This window comes from Macrobrachium nipponense, chromosome 26, assembly GCF_015104395.2.
Source record: "Macrobrachium nipponense isolate FS-2020 chromosome 26, ASM1510439v2, whole genome shotgun sequence".
In the NCBI taxonomy this organism is placed as follows: Eukaryota; Metazoa; Arthropoda; class Malacostraca; order Decapoda; family Palaemonidae; genus Macrobrachium; species Macrobrachium nipponense.
In genome coordinates, this window is record NC_087215.1 from 61,050,817 (window position 1) to 61,067,343 (window position 16,527).

Genomic DNA, 16,527 nt, shown 5'->3' on the forward strand with positions numbered 1-16,527 from the left:
GACTCGCTACTGCCAAGTGTAAGACTGTCTTCACAAAGCGCGGAATCGACTTCTCGACATTCGTCCAAGTACCCCACACTGACGATTGCGTCTACAGAGCCTAGATTTATATGAGTACGACACAGATCACCTCATACATCCATCCGTCTTTAATTTCTTGTGCCGTTTTGGGCACACGCCTTTTTAATACTGTTCTGATTATGAGCTGAGATCAGTAAATTTTAAATTCATAAAAAACTGTGTCTATAAACGAAGAAAAAAAAATGTACTTATTTTGTTAGCGAGTAGATAACAAAAATGAAAAATTCGTCTAGTAAGAGAGATTCAGAAATGGGATGATAAATCAAATCTTACTCACTGTATTTATGTCAATAAAGAATCGTGAAATAGATCGAGTCATTTTATTTCTTCCTTTGAACCAATAATATTGTTAAGCAGTTGAAAGAAAAACATAATTCTTTGTCTTACTGATATACGCTTTTAAATATTTCCAAATGGACTGGATATACTTTAGTAAATTATGTACAAAAAACTATGTATTAGACACCAATGTCTGTCATTTTTTACATTTCATTTTTCACCTCTTCTCACCCCCATACTATAACGTCTAAAATCTGACTAAGGTGCCGTGGGAAGTGTCACTACTCATCTCAGCGACCTCAAAATCAATAGATTAAAGACTAACATATGCATTTTCAGTTATTGTTACCTGCCACCCCTTCCCACCCCCACCCCCACCCCCACCCCCACCTCCATGGCCTATGGTGCCAGTGATGTCTCACCCCCACAGTACCTTCTCCAGATCGTATGTCATACGTAAACCGAAATTATGCATGATAATAGCGTAGAGCTGTTTTGGTTACAAAGCCTACAGCAGAACCAGCGTCGTTGCGGGGAAGGCCTCCCCCCACCCCCTTTGGAATCCTATGGTGCTTGTGATGTCTTACCCCATAGTGTTCTTTTCTAGATAGTAAGTCATGCATACCAAGTTTGATTCAAATTTCTCAATGCATTTCAGAGTTATGCTGGAACATATACACACACTTACACACAAACGTATATACACCCATTATAATATATATATATATATATATATATATATATATATATATATATATATATTATATGTATGTAGTGTGTATATATAGTATGTGTATATATATGTCTATACTATATATGAAGGTATGTGTGTGCATGTATATGAATATATGTATATATTTATAACAGTGGCAAGACATATAATATGATTTCTTAACACTTTTTACATTTTTTTCGTTAAGTTTACCTGAACCTTTATAAGTTCTCTGGTAAAAAAAGTCCTTGGAATCATATGTTTAGATTCTCTCCTTTGGACTTCTTGTGGTCTTTATTTTCAGTCGTGAAAAGACTTAAAAATGACGCAGTTGAAACGTTAAAAATACGACCAAGTCATATGGACAGTGACCCGGCACCTTGAAAATGATATAGGATTGACAGAACCCATAAACTTTGTAACTTCCCTAGTATATTCGATGACTAAGGTTTTAAATTACTTATCCCCTAAATGCGTACAGGCTGTTATTTCAAGACATCCTTAAGACTACCGAACCTCATCAAGATATCACTGGATGTACAAAACCTGTTCCCCATTGCTCCAAGGTAGGAGACCGTTGGATTCTTATTCAGTGATGTGTATTCATTTGATATCGATTCCCTACTAATACATGGGATCTTTTGAAGTCGATGTGGCAATTTGGGCCCAAAGAAGCAGACGATGCAGAAACAAAGACGTATGTGTTGAAAAATGATTTGGTTCTCAACTTACAATTGCGGCCAGTAAAGAAGAGATCCTTTTCTCGCATTGCTTCAGATGGACAACATGCAGGTGTTTTTGCATGCATACAGAGAGCAATATCATCTTACAGACTTAGGTTTTTGTAATCGTTGCGGATCGTATGTAAATATCACTCGTAAATGCGCCATTGTATGTTTTAATTTTTTTCTGGTTTTTCTTCAAAACTTCCTGATGCTCAACAAATGGGAGACTATAACTGGTCACTCTTTGAAGAAGTATTTCTTATAGTTTTCAGGACCTCAGATGTTGTCTTGTCAATCATATAACAGTTCCAAATACTTCAGAAAAGGGGATCCAGTAACATTGCAGATGATTCGAAACCAAATCAACTAATATGGAACAGTAGTCAAAGATTTGGGTTAAGCCAAATATACTAGATGAACAAATGTTTGGATGCCAGTGTTGCATCATACTCCATAAAAATAACTGTAGAATAAAACAAAAATAAATCAATATTTTGGTGTTTATTAAGTTACTAAACTATTTAGCATTACAAAATGATAAAATGATCATCAAAATACCGTATGCTTGTGGTTTGAACATGAAAAATAAATCGCAGCTAAATATCTTCTAAAGTTCGTCTTTGATCATTTGATCATATTCGCAGCCTCTGCCTTGCTCGGTCTTGATTAGTCTGTTGGGATCGACTCCTATGCTGTCTAAGGCTGCTCTGCATTTGGCGATGTACTTGTCGTAGGACTCGGGAGCTCGGGCGAAGAAGAAGGCGAAGTCCGAGTGATAGCCGTAGTTGTAATCCATGCAGGAGTACATGCAGGCGTAGTTGCTGTAGTCGGTGTCGAGGATTACGAGGGGCGCTGGGAAGGCTGTTGAAGGAAAAGAACAACAATTGGTGAGTGTTAGATGGCGTAGCTGCGAAGTTGTTCTTCTCTGAAGAAGCTATTCTTTTGTTTAGCATTCATTATTCAATCTCAGTGACTGACAAAAGCAGAGAAAATGGTGTGAAACTCACAGTTTTCGAGGTTGATCATGAGATGAGGATCTCCTAGGGGCATGGGCGTGAGGACGCCCTTTCTCTTGAGCTGGCTTCCTTCGTGGGTAATACCGACAGTCTTGACGTCGAAGCCTTTACCGTCTGAGGAACATGAAATATTTACACAGGGATTGGAAAAAATAATCAGCCTGCTAAATTTGCTAACAAGTGTATCGATGAGTCATAACATCGCAGCATCAAATATTGGACAGGTAAATAAAAGTACAAATAACCAGTTTTAAAATTAAAAAGGAATATTTTTTTATATTTCCCATTTGTTAGACACTCAAAACAGTTAACAATATCTACACCCGTATACATACTAAGGTTTATATATATATATATATATATAATATATATATATATATATATATATATATATATATATATAAAATATAAAACTATATAATATAATAGTATATATATACATATATATACATATTTTATATATACATATATATTTGTATTATTTTTTTAATATATAAATTATATATATATCTATATATAGATATATATATTATATATAATATTATATCTATGATAATAATAATATATATAACTATATATATATACGTACTATATATACATAGATAATACATCAGTTATATATAAATATTATTTGCATATATATAAAGATCTATCTATATATATATCATATATATATAATATAAATATATAATAATAATACTATATATAATATTATATATATATATATTAATACATATATCTATGTATATATATATATATATAGATATATGTATATATATATATATATATATATATATACATATATATATATATGTAAATATGTGTGTGTATGTTATTGTATATAGTATATAGTATATATATACACATATGTGTGTGTGTTTATACGTGTGTGTGTATGTGAGTGTAATACTTGTAATAGCACCTCCTAATTACCGTAACTTTTAGAAGGTCTCACTTACTGTAATCGTAGTGGATTCGGACGCATTTTTTAAGAAGCTGATAAGGGTTCGTCGAGATAGCTTGTTGGTACCAAACGCCTCCGAACTGGAACAAAAGAAAAGAAAATTGCAGATATAGTCTAGAGGAAGAGTTTCCTCGTGTACTTTCCATATTTCAAAGAAAATAATTACTTGACAAAGCAAAATCAAATCCATACTTACGCTGGAATGTCTAGGCAGTTGTTCTTGCCAAAGCCTTTGCTCGTCGACCGCAGGACATTTGCCTTTGATGACGAAATCGGGGACTTCGTCAGCAACTACGGCTGCGACAGCCACCACCAACAGGAGGGTCTTCGAGAGCATCTTACACCGGAGACGATCGACTCTGGTTCTGTCAGCAGAGAAACCTACATCCACTTAAATAGCTCTTGGGTCTCTCCCAGTTTGGCCAGGTGTCGGTTAGTCATATTTAGAGAGGGCCATCTTGGCATATCTTTCAAGTGAATAAGTTATAATTAGAATACCATTTCATTAACTTTTCCTTCAAGGTTAGCTACCCATAACGAAGGGATTTTGAATTTCGCATTTCACCTTTATTTCAGCATTGTATTCGTTTAAAGGAAACACTACGATTGATTGTCAGGCTCCGCCCACAGCCAAACCATTGCCCCGACTCCGAGTATAAAAGGTCGCCCCCCAAACTCGCTGGAACAGTCGTTAAGTCGCCCATCCAGACATCATAGAAGATGCAGCGCTTCACCCTTTTAGTCTTGGGGATCGTAGGATCCGTTATCTGCGAGGATTTCCCAGATATCCCGGAGTTCCTTCAGAAAGGAAGTTGCGCCAAGATCAGCACCTTTCCCAAATTCGATTTAAGAAGGGTAGGGAGTTTTGCAACACTGTTTGCAGTACCTATGTTCCTGTTCGTGTCAAGTAACATTTAGTACTTATGTTCCTGTTGATGATCAGTAACTTTTGGTAATTGTGGTCTTGTTTGTGAGATGTACAGAACCTGATATTCGTCGTTCTGCTTATGACAAGCGGCTTGTAGTTCTTATGATTTTCTATAATGACAGATGAAGCATTCAGTTGCTCTTTGAAGTATGCTGGTCATGGAATCGATTTTTTCAAATCTTGTGGTATCTTATATTGTAGCTTTATTTATCAATAATTTGCTAGTATGATATATATATATATATATATATATATATATATATATATGTATGTATGTATATCCATATGTGTATGTAAGTCTATTTGTGAATATGTGCGTATATTTAAAAAATGATCCAATTTTAACGTGAAATATTCGTCTTTTTCCTTCCAGTACAGCGGACGCTGGTACCAGACCGACGTCATCGAAATTCCCTACCAGCCTTATACCAGATGCATCAATTCCTTCTATGATTACTCGGAATCCTCTTTTGGATTCAACGTCAGGACGGCAGGATTGAGCCCTGAGGGCGAACACTTGAAGTTGGAAGGGAAAATCTACCCAACTGAGAGGTTCCCCGCAAGTCACATGTTGATTGACTTCCCTACAGGTGAGATGTCGTTTGACTTTGCTTGACGAAAGTTAATATGCTTATTTGTAAGAAACATTTATTGCTGTATGTTTCTATGAACAACTTTTGTGAATATTGTTTCTATGAACAACTTTTGTGAATATTAACAAGTCTTATTCTATTTTACAGTCATGGGTTACCCATATGAAATCATTGACACCGACTACGACACGTACTCCTGTGTGTATTCCTGCGTCGACTGGAACGCCTACAAGACGGAGTTCGCCTTCGTCTTCTCGAGGACTCCTGAGAACAATGGACTCGCTACTGCCAAGTGTAAGACCGTTTTCACAAAGCACGGAATCGACTTCAAGACATTCGTCCAAGTACCCCACACTGACGATTGCGTCTACAGAGCTTAAATTCCTCGAGAGGACTCAGATTACGTCATACCTCTATTCACATTCAATTTCTGGTGCCCATTTGGGCTCCCGTATATCTCGTACTTTTCTGTTTATGAAATGAGATCAGCAAATTTCAAATATATTTGATTTTATAGAACATTTTGTATGATTACTAAATCCTGCATGGTTTCTGAAACCCAGAAATTCGAAAGCATACAATCAGCACTTCAATATCAGCGAGTAAATGTAAAAGTAGAAAGATTCATCTGGAAAGAGAAATCCTATCAGGAAATATCATATAAACAACTATTACTTGGGTATATGCCCATGAAGAATGAAATAAATAAATAAACTGCAGTCATAAATGCAATAAAAACCCAAAGACATGCTGTGGATGAGATGTGCGGATGATATTCTAACATTTTGGGATAATAGATGGGGCAATTTCAATGAATTCCTTAAAAAATTGAACGAAATAGAGCCCAGTATCAAATTTAAAGTTGAATGGGAAACAAACAAAAAAATTCCTTTTGTTGGTGTTTTAATAACCAGAGACACGACAGAATACAAATTTTCCATATACAGAAAACCCACGTTCTCACTTTCTTACACTCACTACTTTAGGTATCAGGACATTCCTATCAAGATAGGCGTAGCCAGTAACCTATTCTTAAGAGCCTTGCGAATATTTTCCCCAGCTTTCCTGGAAAAAGAATTTGAACTAATTCGTAGGTAGCTTTCGTCTTTAAGGTATCCTAACCATATAATTGAGAAAGCAATTCACAAAGGAAACGTAATTTTCTACCGAGCCCCTCAAGACAAGACCAGAGAGACACCCAACAATAAAATGAAAATTCCACATCTGGACAGGATTAAGATGGTGACCCACACTCTCGGAAAATCTAATCCTTTTGCATTTACTTACCCAAATACTTTGGCCAAATCCCTGATCAACGTCCAACAAAAGACATCCCTTAAGGACACAGGCGTTTGCGAAATCCCATGCCACGTATAATTCATAGCAGCAACTGTCGGTACAAGAGTCATGTGACAGAATCGGCCTTGATTAAACAGAGACAGGTAATGAACATCTCAAAGGGCGCATGGGATTCAGATGTCATTGGTAAAGTTTTCCTTCAACCAACGCTTAAGAGGATTAAAGAAGGATTATCAATGGGAGTGACCTAAATTGGCTTAGCTGTGGATGGATCTCTTGGTACAAATACCACTTTTTTTGTAACTTTTCTCATTCATCTACCCGAAGAGAAACAGCAGTCTTTATATGTTGGTATTTCTATGGGCTCCTTTTGTTTGATGGAATTCTGTCGTAACAGAACATTTTTACCAGTCCCATATATATATATATATATATATAGATAAATCTATATATATAATAATATATATATATATATATACAGTATATATACATATACATACATACAGATATATATATATATATTATATATATATATATATAATATATATATATATGGCTTAGTAAATCGTTCAGGAGCCATGTTCACTGTTTGAAAATGAGTTCATGATAAATTGAAACGATTCCATTGATGAAAGTTCTAACTGAGTACGCCACACAAGTGCTACATACATATTCCTCTAACTAATCATTAATTGGTTCCTGAAATGGTTTCGACCGTAGAGTTTTGAATATTTGAAGAATCCCTCCAAATTAAGGACAGGTGTTTTCAGAGAGTTATTAGTGCGTTTACTAACTCATTTGCTATCGCATGGATTAGATCTATGTCAACTTATCATGCAGGTGACACATTTCTTTGCATTGGCTCCCCTTGCGATGTTCATTTGTTATGCCTGTACAGCGGAGAAAGCGAACTGATCGCCAGCTTTTCATTTTTTTCTCCGCCAGCCACGACTCATCACAAGCACTGGATTAATATGAACCCAATTTTCATTTCAAAGTGCTACATACGCACACACACACACCCACATACACATGCATTTTATATATATGTATATAAACAAGTATATATACACGTATATATCTTATGTGTGAGTGCGTTATAGTTTGTGCGCGGGCGTCTATATACATGCGTGTATCCTATTGCTTTGGCATTTTATTATTAACAGTTCTTTTCTCGACGACTAGTTTTGAAAATAAATAGCATTTGATTTTAATGTTGGTAACCCTTCTTTATAACAAAAGTCATCCTTCGGTTTTTCGTCAGGGACGTTTTTGTCAGCATCGTTCGGGGGTCATTTTTTGTCCTAGACGTTTTTCCTACTACTGTTGCCTTAAAACTATACCTTCAGAGCTACTACGATTTTTTTTCTATGGCAGTGTGATTACGCAAACTGACTCAGTATAGTAGATTGGAGTGCTGGTCTTCCAAAGGCCACCGAGTAGTTTGCATGTTTGCCACGTTAACCATCACTATATGGCCGCTTTTTGTCGGCAGTTTGGCGAGGTTCCTTATGGTGAATTCCACGAACCGATTCTCGGCTGTTCAACTTGTTTAATATACCTATGGGCGATTAATTACAGCTTTTTCTCTTCTACGTGTGCGATTAGTCCAGGCAATCAGGTTTTTTTGCGGGTTACATGTAACCTGAATTGTGCTATTGAATATAATACATATTGCTTATTACCAGATGACCAAAGGGACTCGAAATCTGCCCTTCTTGTATGGAACGAGATGGAAATGAGAATCATTGACGACGTTGAAGAATGGCATACGAACTCGGCATCATTTGCCAGCAAAAAATTCGTTTCGAGAGACCGGCTTATCGCTTACCAGGAAATTCTGAAGAAATTTTTTATGATTTAAAACATCTGTTACGAAGTTGATTGACAACCTCTACGGCATTTTCTCCGCACTGGCGGAAAACATACCATAACTTCATGTGGGCAACTTATCGCTCACAAATCACAAACGGGTTCAATGCGAGCCAATGACTTTATCGGTATTCGTAATCAGTGCTTTACACGATTATTCAGCATTTGCCAAAGACTGGTTTTTCTACACTTGTGGTCGTTGACTTGTTTTCAACCTGTTTGTGATATGCATGCAATTTGTTCATGTGTTTATGACATATTCAAATGTAGTGTGGACGCAGCTTTAGTGAACATCTCGTTTCAAAAAACTCGACCGAAATTGACCTAAATTGCGATCTAGTGTAAACTACACCATTCACATGGAACAGCACACCAAAGGCGTCATTGCCTTGAAATTCAAGCTTCCAAAGAATGTTGGTTTCAACCTCCCTCCGCTGAAGACCCCACACTGCAACAGTAACTGATCAGGATACAGAGCCAGTTATTTTTCATCACCCCGGGGAGGTCGCGACCCCGAGACATCTGAACGGCGTTCACGACACTAACCACTACATCAGCCTGCCTGAGGCTGACAGGGAAAAGACCTGCTGGGGGATCTTGACGAAGTCTTGGCCCTTAGGCTCCAAGGGAAATTGTTTGCTAGGCCTTTTTTTTTTAATACTTTTTTTCTTTGGTTTCTAATGCTGAAAGACCACCTACTGGCCACGATCTTCTTCTTCTTCTTCTTCTTCTTCTCCTTCAAATAATGATAACGACAATAACAATAATAAATAATAATATCCTATCTTAACCATGATAATAATGATCATTATTATTATTTCAACATTCTTCCTCCTTTAACCATTTTCATCTTCTCTTCTTTCCTGTACGTTCTCTTCTCAGCTTTATCGGTCTTTCTTATCTACTTCAGCGGGTCTAGGTCAACTGCAGCTGCACTGACTTTCAGGAACGTTCAGACTGTCATAAATTCTTCCTTAAAATGGGACGATGTTAAGGGTTATACTCTTCTTAAAACAAGGCGTGATCCGGCCTCCAGCTTACTCGGGGTGTGTGCCAAAATATACGGTCAAATAGTGTTGTTTCACTGTTTAAAGTTGAAATAAATACGCTGTATTTTATTAGAAATCCTTTTACTGTACTGTTTAATGCGCACATTATTTATTTTTTTTTACATTTTCATTCCAATTAATAAATCATAAATATCCTATCCTAAAATTCCTGTGAAACACCTTTTTAGGCTTTTCCATAGGGCTTTCTGTCTCCCTTCCCCCCCCCACACAAAAAAAAACACGACAGCAAGAGCAACAACAACAACAACAACAAAAGCTATCGACTTTGCACAACCAAGAAAGAGGAAGAACATACCGAACCTCTTTTTTTAAATGATACTATTCTACTGTAAGAAGAATCATTGGAATTCCATTGCCTGTTTTTAACAAGAAGATGACCTATGGCCCATATGTTAATTACTTTTCCAACTTGGTTGAATAATCAATTAATATATTGAAGGTGAGGCCACAATTTGATCTGGGTGCAGATCAAAAAATTGTATTTCATCTTTATGCATCTTTTGTCTGTCAAATCAATGGATCTCCCCGCATTCCTCCTGCGAGAGAGAGAGAGAGAGAGAGAGAGAGAGAGAGAGAGCGAGAGACTAGACGTTGCTTAAAACACTTCAAAAAAGGGAGTTCAACAACTGCTAAATACCGATCACATTATATCAGGTCAAGTGACGAGGAACGGTGTTCAGGCCAAGCTAAATCAGTAGACGGTAAAATGTCTTCAGAGCATTGTAGCAACTTGCCAAAGAAAAAAATGAGAGCCAGAAAATAACAGAAATCTCTGGATCCTTTCCGGAGTAATGCACTTGGACGTAACATTCACAATTGTTCTAAATAATGCTGAGGCTTGAGGGTTGGCATTTGGTATGTTTGATGATTGGAGGGTGGATGATCAAATGACCAATTTGTAGCCCTCTAGCCGCAGAAGTTTTTGGGTCTGAAGGCGAAAGTATAGTTTTCTTTAACAGACAACTTAATAGGTAGGCTGGATGTTACGAAACTGCCTGGGGAGGGAGGGAGGAATCGCGTCATTATTTTACCCACTTTATGGAAGGCAATTAGGTCTAAGCCTGACTGACAACTGGTATTGAAGGAGGTTGATCGCAAAGAATCTTGGCATTATCTGCCGTTTTTAATGATAAACGGTCGGTTTGATAACAGTCACGAGGGAGTATTAGAAAGAAACAACCGGCGGCGATCTTCGTCAGTCCTATGATCTTGAGGTGTCATGTCGAGAGGATGATGGTCGAATTTGTCATACTGGCCAATCCTACTTGGTCTGTCCGTCCGGCATTTTTCAGATCTTAATTACGAACTACCGAGGCTAGAGGGCTGCAAAATTGGTATGTTGACCATCCACCTTCCAATCATCAGACATATTAAATGACAGCCCTGTAGCCCCGGAAGTTTTTAAAACATAATTTACGCTAATTTTAGCCATAGTCGTGCGTCTGGCACCGCTATAGGTGCCAACAACACACACCACCACCGTGGCTGAGAGTTTCATTCAGCATTATATGCTGTACAGAAAACTCGATTGCTAGGCGCATTTTTTACTTGTCTTTATTTGGAATGAGTTAAAAATGCGTCACTGGCAATTTTATTTATTTATTTACTTATTTTTTGTGGTGTAGCTCTGCTATTAACCCACGAAAGCAACTTGACCGTTTTACATTAGAAATGCATTATTGTTTTTGCCCTAATCATTTTCCCATTAATTCTTACCGTATCGATTTTTCTACTACAGCCGCCATAGAAACAACTGTGAAAAAATAAAGTCCGTTAAAGTACAGGCCACATAATCTGACTATCGTTACGTTACTAGAGAGAGAGAGAGAGAGAGAGAGAGAGAGAGAGAGAGAGTTGAGACGGGCGAACCACTCCTCTTCTATTCTCGGAAGCGTCTGTTATGTAACCGCCGTTTCTACGAAGTCGAGTGGACCTTGCACATAACTGGGCCGGTCTGGCGGGAACGTACAATGTTAGATTTGAAGATGACCTTCAGTCGGGAGGAAGGGTTGTTTTTGGTATTGCGCAGGAGACGAACAGCGCAGTCAGTGGGGTAGGTCTTTCATTGGCACTTTTCCTTTCGTTCTTTTTTCGTTCATTCGGGCCCGGTTGCTCTCCTTATTTCTTATAGTAGTTAGTTGCTTTGGGTTCTTCTTATTTTTTGCTTACTATTCCACTTTTTCATATTAGTCTTTTCCGTCCTTGACGTTTTCTTTTAGTCCTTGGCTTCACAATTCTTCTTTTCCTTCCTTCCTTCCTTCTTCTTCTTCTTCTTCTTTCTCTTCTTCTCCTTCTTCTTCTTCAGCTGCTGCCACTCCTTCTTCTTCTTATACTTTTTTTTTATCATGGAGTGCAATTCATTAATTAGTTTTTCGCTACCGATAATTTGGTGATTGGAGGTCCTCTTTTCTAACGAAAGAACGTATGCAGAAACCAATCAGATCACAGCCATCGATCTAAAAAAAAAAATGATGAAAAAAACAAAACCAGTGGAATGTTTAAGATATACAAAGGAGAAGATGCCGGCAGTTAGCATTGACTTGTAGTTGCCACATTTAAGCTAAAAAAAAAAAAAAAAAAAGTTGTCCTAGTATCTATACTAGTTCTGAGACACAGCAGAGCATCTTTCAGATTAACATAAAGAGGCTTTTACGATTGAATGTCGAAGTAGATTTGGAGTTCTATAAGGTATACCTGAAGAGAAGCAGGTCTAGTTCCAAGAATGTTTTTATCAGTTTGATGAAAAAAGGAATATTGGAATATAGTGCAGTGGGGGCTTAAATATAGAATGGCACCTGGAAGACAATATAAAATATACAAAAACAGAAGTTACATAGAGATAGATTCCAGGGAGAAGAACAAGAATTCAGAACAAAATATGTTAGACATGCAGTTTCACGAAGATCAAGAAGAGGTGAGAGAGAGTATTTAGACGAACAGGATGATTGTGTCAGGAAGTGGCATTGATGTTCAGGTATCCCACAGAATCATCAATGAAATATCCATGGGTGAGAATCAAAAGAGGAAAATACATTTGAAGAAGAAGAATGAAACTTTTTGTGTGGAATAAAAGTTTGCCCAGAAAACAGGTTTATCACTGCATTTGCATTAGGCCTGCTGTAAGTACAAAATAAGAAAAAAAACTGAACACTCTCATTAATGAGGACTGTAAGATAAAATAAATAAGCAGTAGCAATAAGTGAAAAAATATATTGGCAATGATCATTCGTTGTACGGCATAATTATTGTCATTAGGCCTTTTATCATAGGAGTTGAATAAAATGTCAATTGATAATAGAGAAAAATAATCAGGTGAAGTTTGATTCACAGGAACTTGAAAATAGATGGCTAAGAAGAAGAGCCCTTTTGCTACAGAAATGGAACACAAATATATATATATATATATATATATATATATATATATATATATATATATATATATATATATATCTGAAGCTAGAAGTTTAATAAAAGCTATTTCAACTACCCCTTATAACGGCAACCTATCGTAGGGAAAAGATGTCCTTTTATAAGATAGATATTCCTTTATTTCTTCTCGCGTCCGTTTATTATGTGACAAAGGAAAATTCCCGTATACGACAATTTTTAGGGTTACGTCAAGAACTAGTAATTTGAAATGTAAATCTTGGTGCCTTCCCCATACATTCATTAAGGTAAATGAAGATGATTTTACTTCTAAACGAGTCTGATATTTAAATAATCTTTCCAGTAAGCGTTTCTTTTTGGAAAACTGAATCAGTTTGCTTCAGTTTCACGATGACGACGGCTTTCCCTTCACATTGGAATCCTCGTTTATCAACGTAAAATGAAGAGAAAATGAAAGAGTAGCGAAACGTCAATATATAAAGCAGACAGAGAAATCTCCCACGGGACAAAGGATCCTCGACCAACTATATAAGACCTGTACGTAGACGCAGATATTCTTGTAATTCTGGGTAGCAGGTCCTTCGTTCTCGGAAAAAAAAAACGTATTCTGTCAGCTTTGTATTGCTATAATAGCAAGTTCTTGATGATGGTTTTCTTCAGATATGCTACATGAGTGCATGTTCTTTTAGTATGAAGACTAGCTTAGTCTCTTAATCCACGCGTTGTCCACGTCATATTTCAAAACCATTTCTCATACTTATCGTAAGTCATCCTAGTTTTGAATATTTTTTTTATGTACATTCATGAATGTTCGTCACCGGCAATTTGTGTCTGGTATAAAGCTTTTGAATCTGAGATTTGAATTTGGTGACCTAGATTCAATTTGCAAATAGATTTTGGCTAATCTAGATCCCGAATAGCTCGGTTCATATTCGCTCGGGGTTAATGATCTGCTCTTTGAGAATTTAACTATCGGTAGAGACTGAACAGATTCACTTCGACTCGGTCATTTGAGACGTCATGTCACCACATGAACTTGCATCTTTCATGCAACTAATCCTCCTCATTTACTCTGTTAATTTCTTTAGAGGAAATCCCGCTGTGACGTCAAGCTGACGAACGGCAATTTATTTTGTGCATGCGAAAGATGATCGCGCGAAATCACGCAGAATAAAATCAAAACTAACTTAATGTGTTTTGGCGATTAATATATGTTTCCTAAGCTGCCGTAATTCTGGATGTGCAAAGCATCCCCGGTGCACTGCGGTGGCCTTTTAAAAGTCAAAGGCTTCCATTAAATTCTTTAATGAAAGCTAATGTCTTTTCACTTATCAAAACAAGTTGCAGAGGCTGGGTTCGGTTCAGCGCTGCTTGTAAAAATAACAACCTCAAAAGCATGAAGAGATGAATACCTTTAATTAATAATAATTAACGTAGATTTTGTGGCTGCCGCTTATAAGTAACGTCCCCCTTCTCTCTCTCTCTCTCTCTCTCTCTCTCTCTCTCTCTTCTCTTCTCTCTCCCCTCCTCTCCTTCTCCTCTCTCTCTCTCTCTCTCTCTCTCTCTCTCTCTCTCTCTCTCTCTCTCTCTCGTAATTCTTATCATAACTTGACGAATCCACTTTCAAATTAAAACTGTGGTAGTTTGAAACCAACATTATTAATAAAAAAATTTAAGATTAACAAGACAGGTCTGAAAGAACACGAAACGAGGTTGATAGAAAGATATTCCTGACTGAAAAAAAAACTCAGTCGGGAGATAAGGATGAAAAAGTATTTGTTTTTTTAACTTTCATAAAATGTCATCACGATAACTAAGAAAATCGACACAAAAAACGCACAACTTTGTAAACCAGTCACATATATAGTAAGCTTATGCTAAAACGTTTACTTAAGGTGTTCTGAACAGTGTCATATTCACAGTATTGACACGAGCAAAATGAAAATCATAAAGCAATTCCATTAAATTTCTTATTAATCGAGCCGAGCTACGGTCAATTTCATTCTGGAGCATCCTGGAAAGAAGAGAGTTACCATCCTCATCCTGCCAATTAGGGAGGAAACGCCTTGTTAAGTCGTGAAGACTACTGGGACATTCAACAATAATGCCTCAGAATCGAAAGAACCGATCAATCATCGCAGCTGGGTTGCAGATCAAGATCTCTATTCACTGATGTTTCATCTGTAAATGGAGTAAGTTTCTTTTGGAAAAAAAATGAAAGAGGAATTCCCACATCCAGCATGATCTGACCTGGTGATTTTCATCCTTTTACTCTTATTAACATTCAGACCTCCATGAATGCTGACAGGTCTTCCTTATTTTCTTTTCATGAGTAAGATAAGATCTCTGAAGTACAGGAACAAATCCTGGATTATTATTTAGACCATCGTCTCGGTAAAGTCATCATCAGTATCTCCGTCAGGAGTAGTGGTTCCCAAATTTTTTTTGGTCATGGCCCCACCTAATCACCTCTCAAATCCTGATGCCCTCCTGTGGTGATATATATAATTCTTATGTATTCACGCGGAGGAAGCTGAAAAGGCCATTAACTTGGTTTAAACATTCTCGAATTGCCCTCCTTAAAATTTAAATTAACACCCGGTCGGGCGTATACCCCACGTTAGGAACCACTGGTCTAGAGCAAGGTTCTTTACCTTTTTATGACCACGTCCTCTCTAAGAGTTGGTCCTTTCTTTCACGCCCCCCTTGCATCTATGAGTAAAATTCCCTCCCAAAATTAAAGGAAAATTTAAAAAAATGAGAAATAGAAGGGGCTTCGAGGGATAGGAAGGGAGGTCAATAATTATAAAACTTTGTAAACAATACATGGTTACAAAACTTGGTTTTGAATCTTAGTTCCTCACTCTTGTTAAGAGAATAACGAATATAATTAGAGAATTTTTTTTCATTTTCCCGAGGGCTCGCGCCTTCCCTGGAAATTGCTGACACCCTCTAGGGGGCGCCCCCCCCCCCCCCCCCAGGTTAAGAACCATTGATCTAGAGGGACATTTGCATATACTGGCATCAACGAACGATTATGTACTGACTTCTTCAAAGAACAGAGGCTACCTTACCGAAGTTCTTGCCACCCATCCACCTCAAAAGAAAAAATATACTTCTCTACAATTTCTTAAATTTTTGGATAGCCAAAACTTACTAACTCTATAATTCAATAGTCTCTCTCTTTGGGAATTCAAACCTGAGAGGTTCTCTTTTGTCAAATACACTGTCATGTGTTCTGTATCTAAATGAACATTCTCAGAGAGGGCAATGTCTTTATAAAGTCCTCCAGAACTCTCCTTACGAAAACCCAACTTGTTCAAAGCCTCCTCATATCTATAGATTGTTCCTCCTTTGTGGAAGCTGGAACTCCGGGCATTGTTTTTTATCTATCAATTGTAAACACGATGTTATTATCAAAGAAATGTTTTATTTGGTAATTGACTGCAGAAGTTTCTTGAAGAAATAAGATATATATTGATAGTTTGAATCGCAGCTTGCAAATCCGATAGACATGTTTTCTGACCTCGAAGAAGAAATTATAGGATGTTGCATACTATACTCTTCAGCCCATAATGAAACCAACTAAACTACCGTAAGC

The 16,527-nt window shown here is 37.1% G+C and overlaps 3 protein-coding genes across 3 annotated transcripts in view; 2 read left to right on the forward strand and 1 right to left on the reverse strand.

The window, feature by feature from the left end:
• The window catches only part of LOC135199854 (crustacyanin-A2 subunit-like), a 1,555-nt gene extending 1,164 nt beyond the window's left edge, over positions 1–391 (forward strand). Inside the window, exon 3 of the mRNA XM_064227990.1 lies at positions 1–391. This exon is cut by the window's left edge and continues 129 nt beyond it. Within this exon, the coding sequence (XP_064084060.1) occupies positions 1–104 (104 nt within the window). The 3' untranslated portion in view covers positions 105–391.
• Positions 392–2,283: 1,892 nt separating this feature from the next.
• Positions 2,284–4,141, reverse strand: LOC135199855 (crustacyanin-C1 subunit-like). The gene is made up of 4 exons (XM_064227991.1): positions 3,974–4,141; positions 3,773–3,857; positions 2,805–2,927; positions 2,284–2,658 (listed from the first exon to the last, which is right to left on the reverse strand). Exons 1-4 carry the CDS (start codon positions 4,112–4,114, stop codon positions 2,405–2,407), a joined length of 603 nt encoding a protein of 200 aa, XP_064084061.1. The 5' UTR covers positions 4,115–4,141; the 3' UTR covers positions 2,284–2,404.
• Positions 4,142–4,464: 323 nt separating this feature from the next.
• LOC135199856 (crustacyanin-A2 subunit-like) lies at positions 4,465–5,817 on the forward strand. The gene is made up of 3 exons (XM_064227993.1): positions 4,465–4,632; positions 5,079–5,295; positions 5,446–5,817. The coding sequence occupies exons 1-3, from the start codon at positions 4,498–4,500 to the stop codon at positions 5,676–5,678; spliced, it is 585 nt and encodes a 194-aa protein (XP_064084063.1). The 5' UTR covers positions 4,465–4,497; the 3' UTR covers positions 5,679–5,817.
• Positions 5,818–16,527: the final 10,710 nt, after the last annotated feature.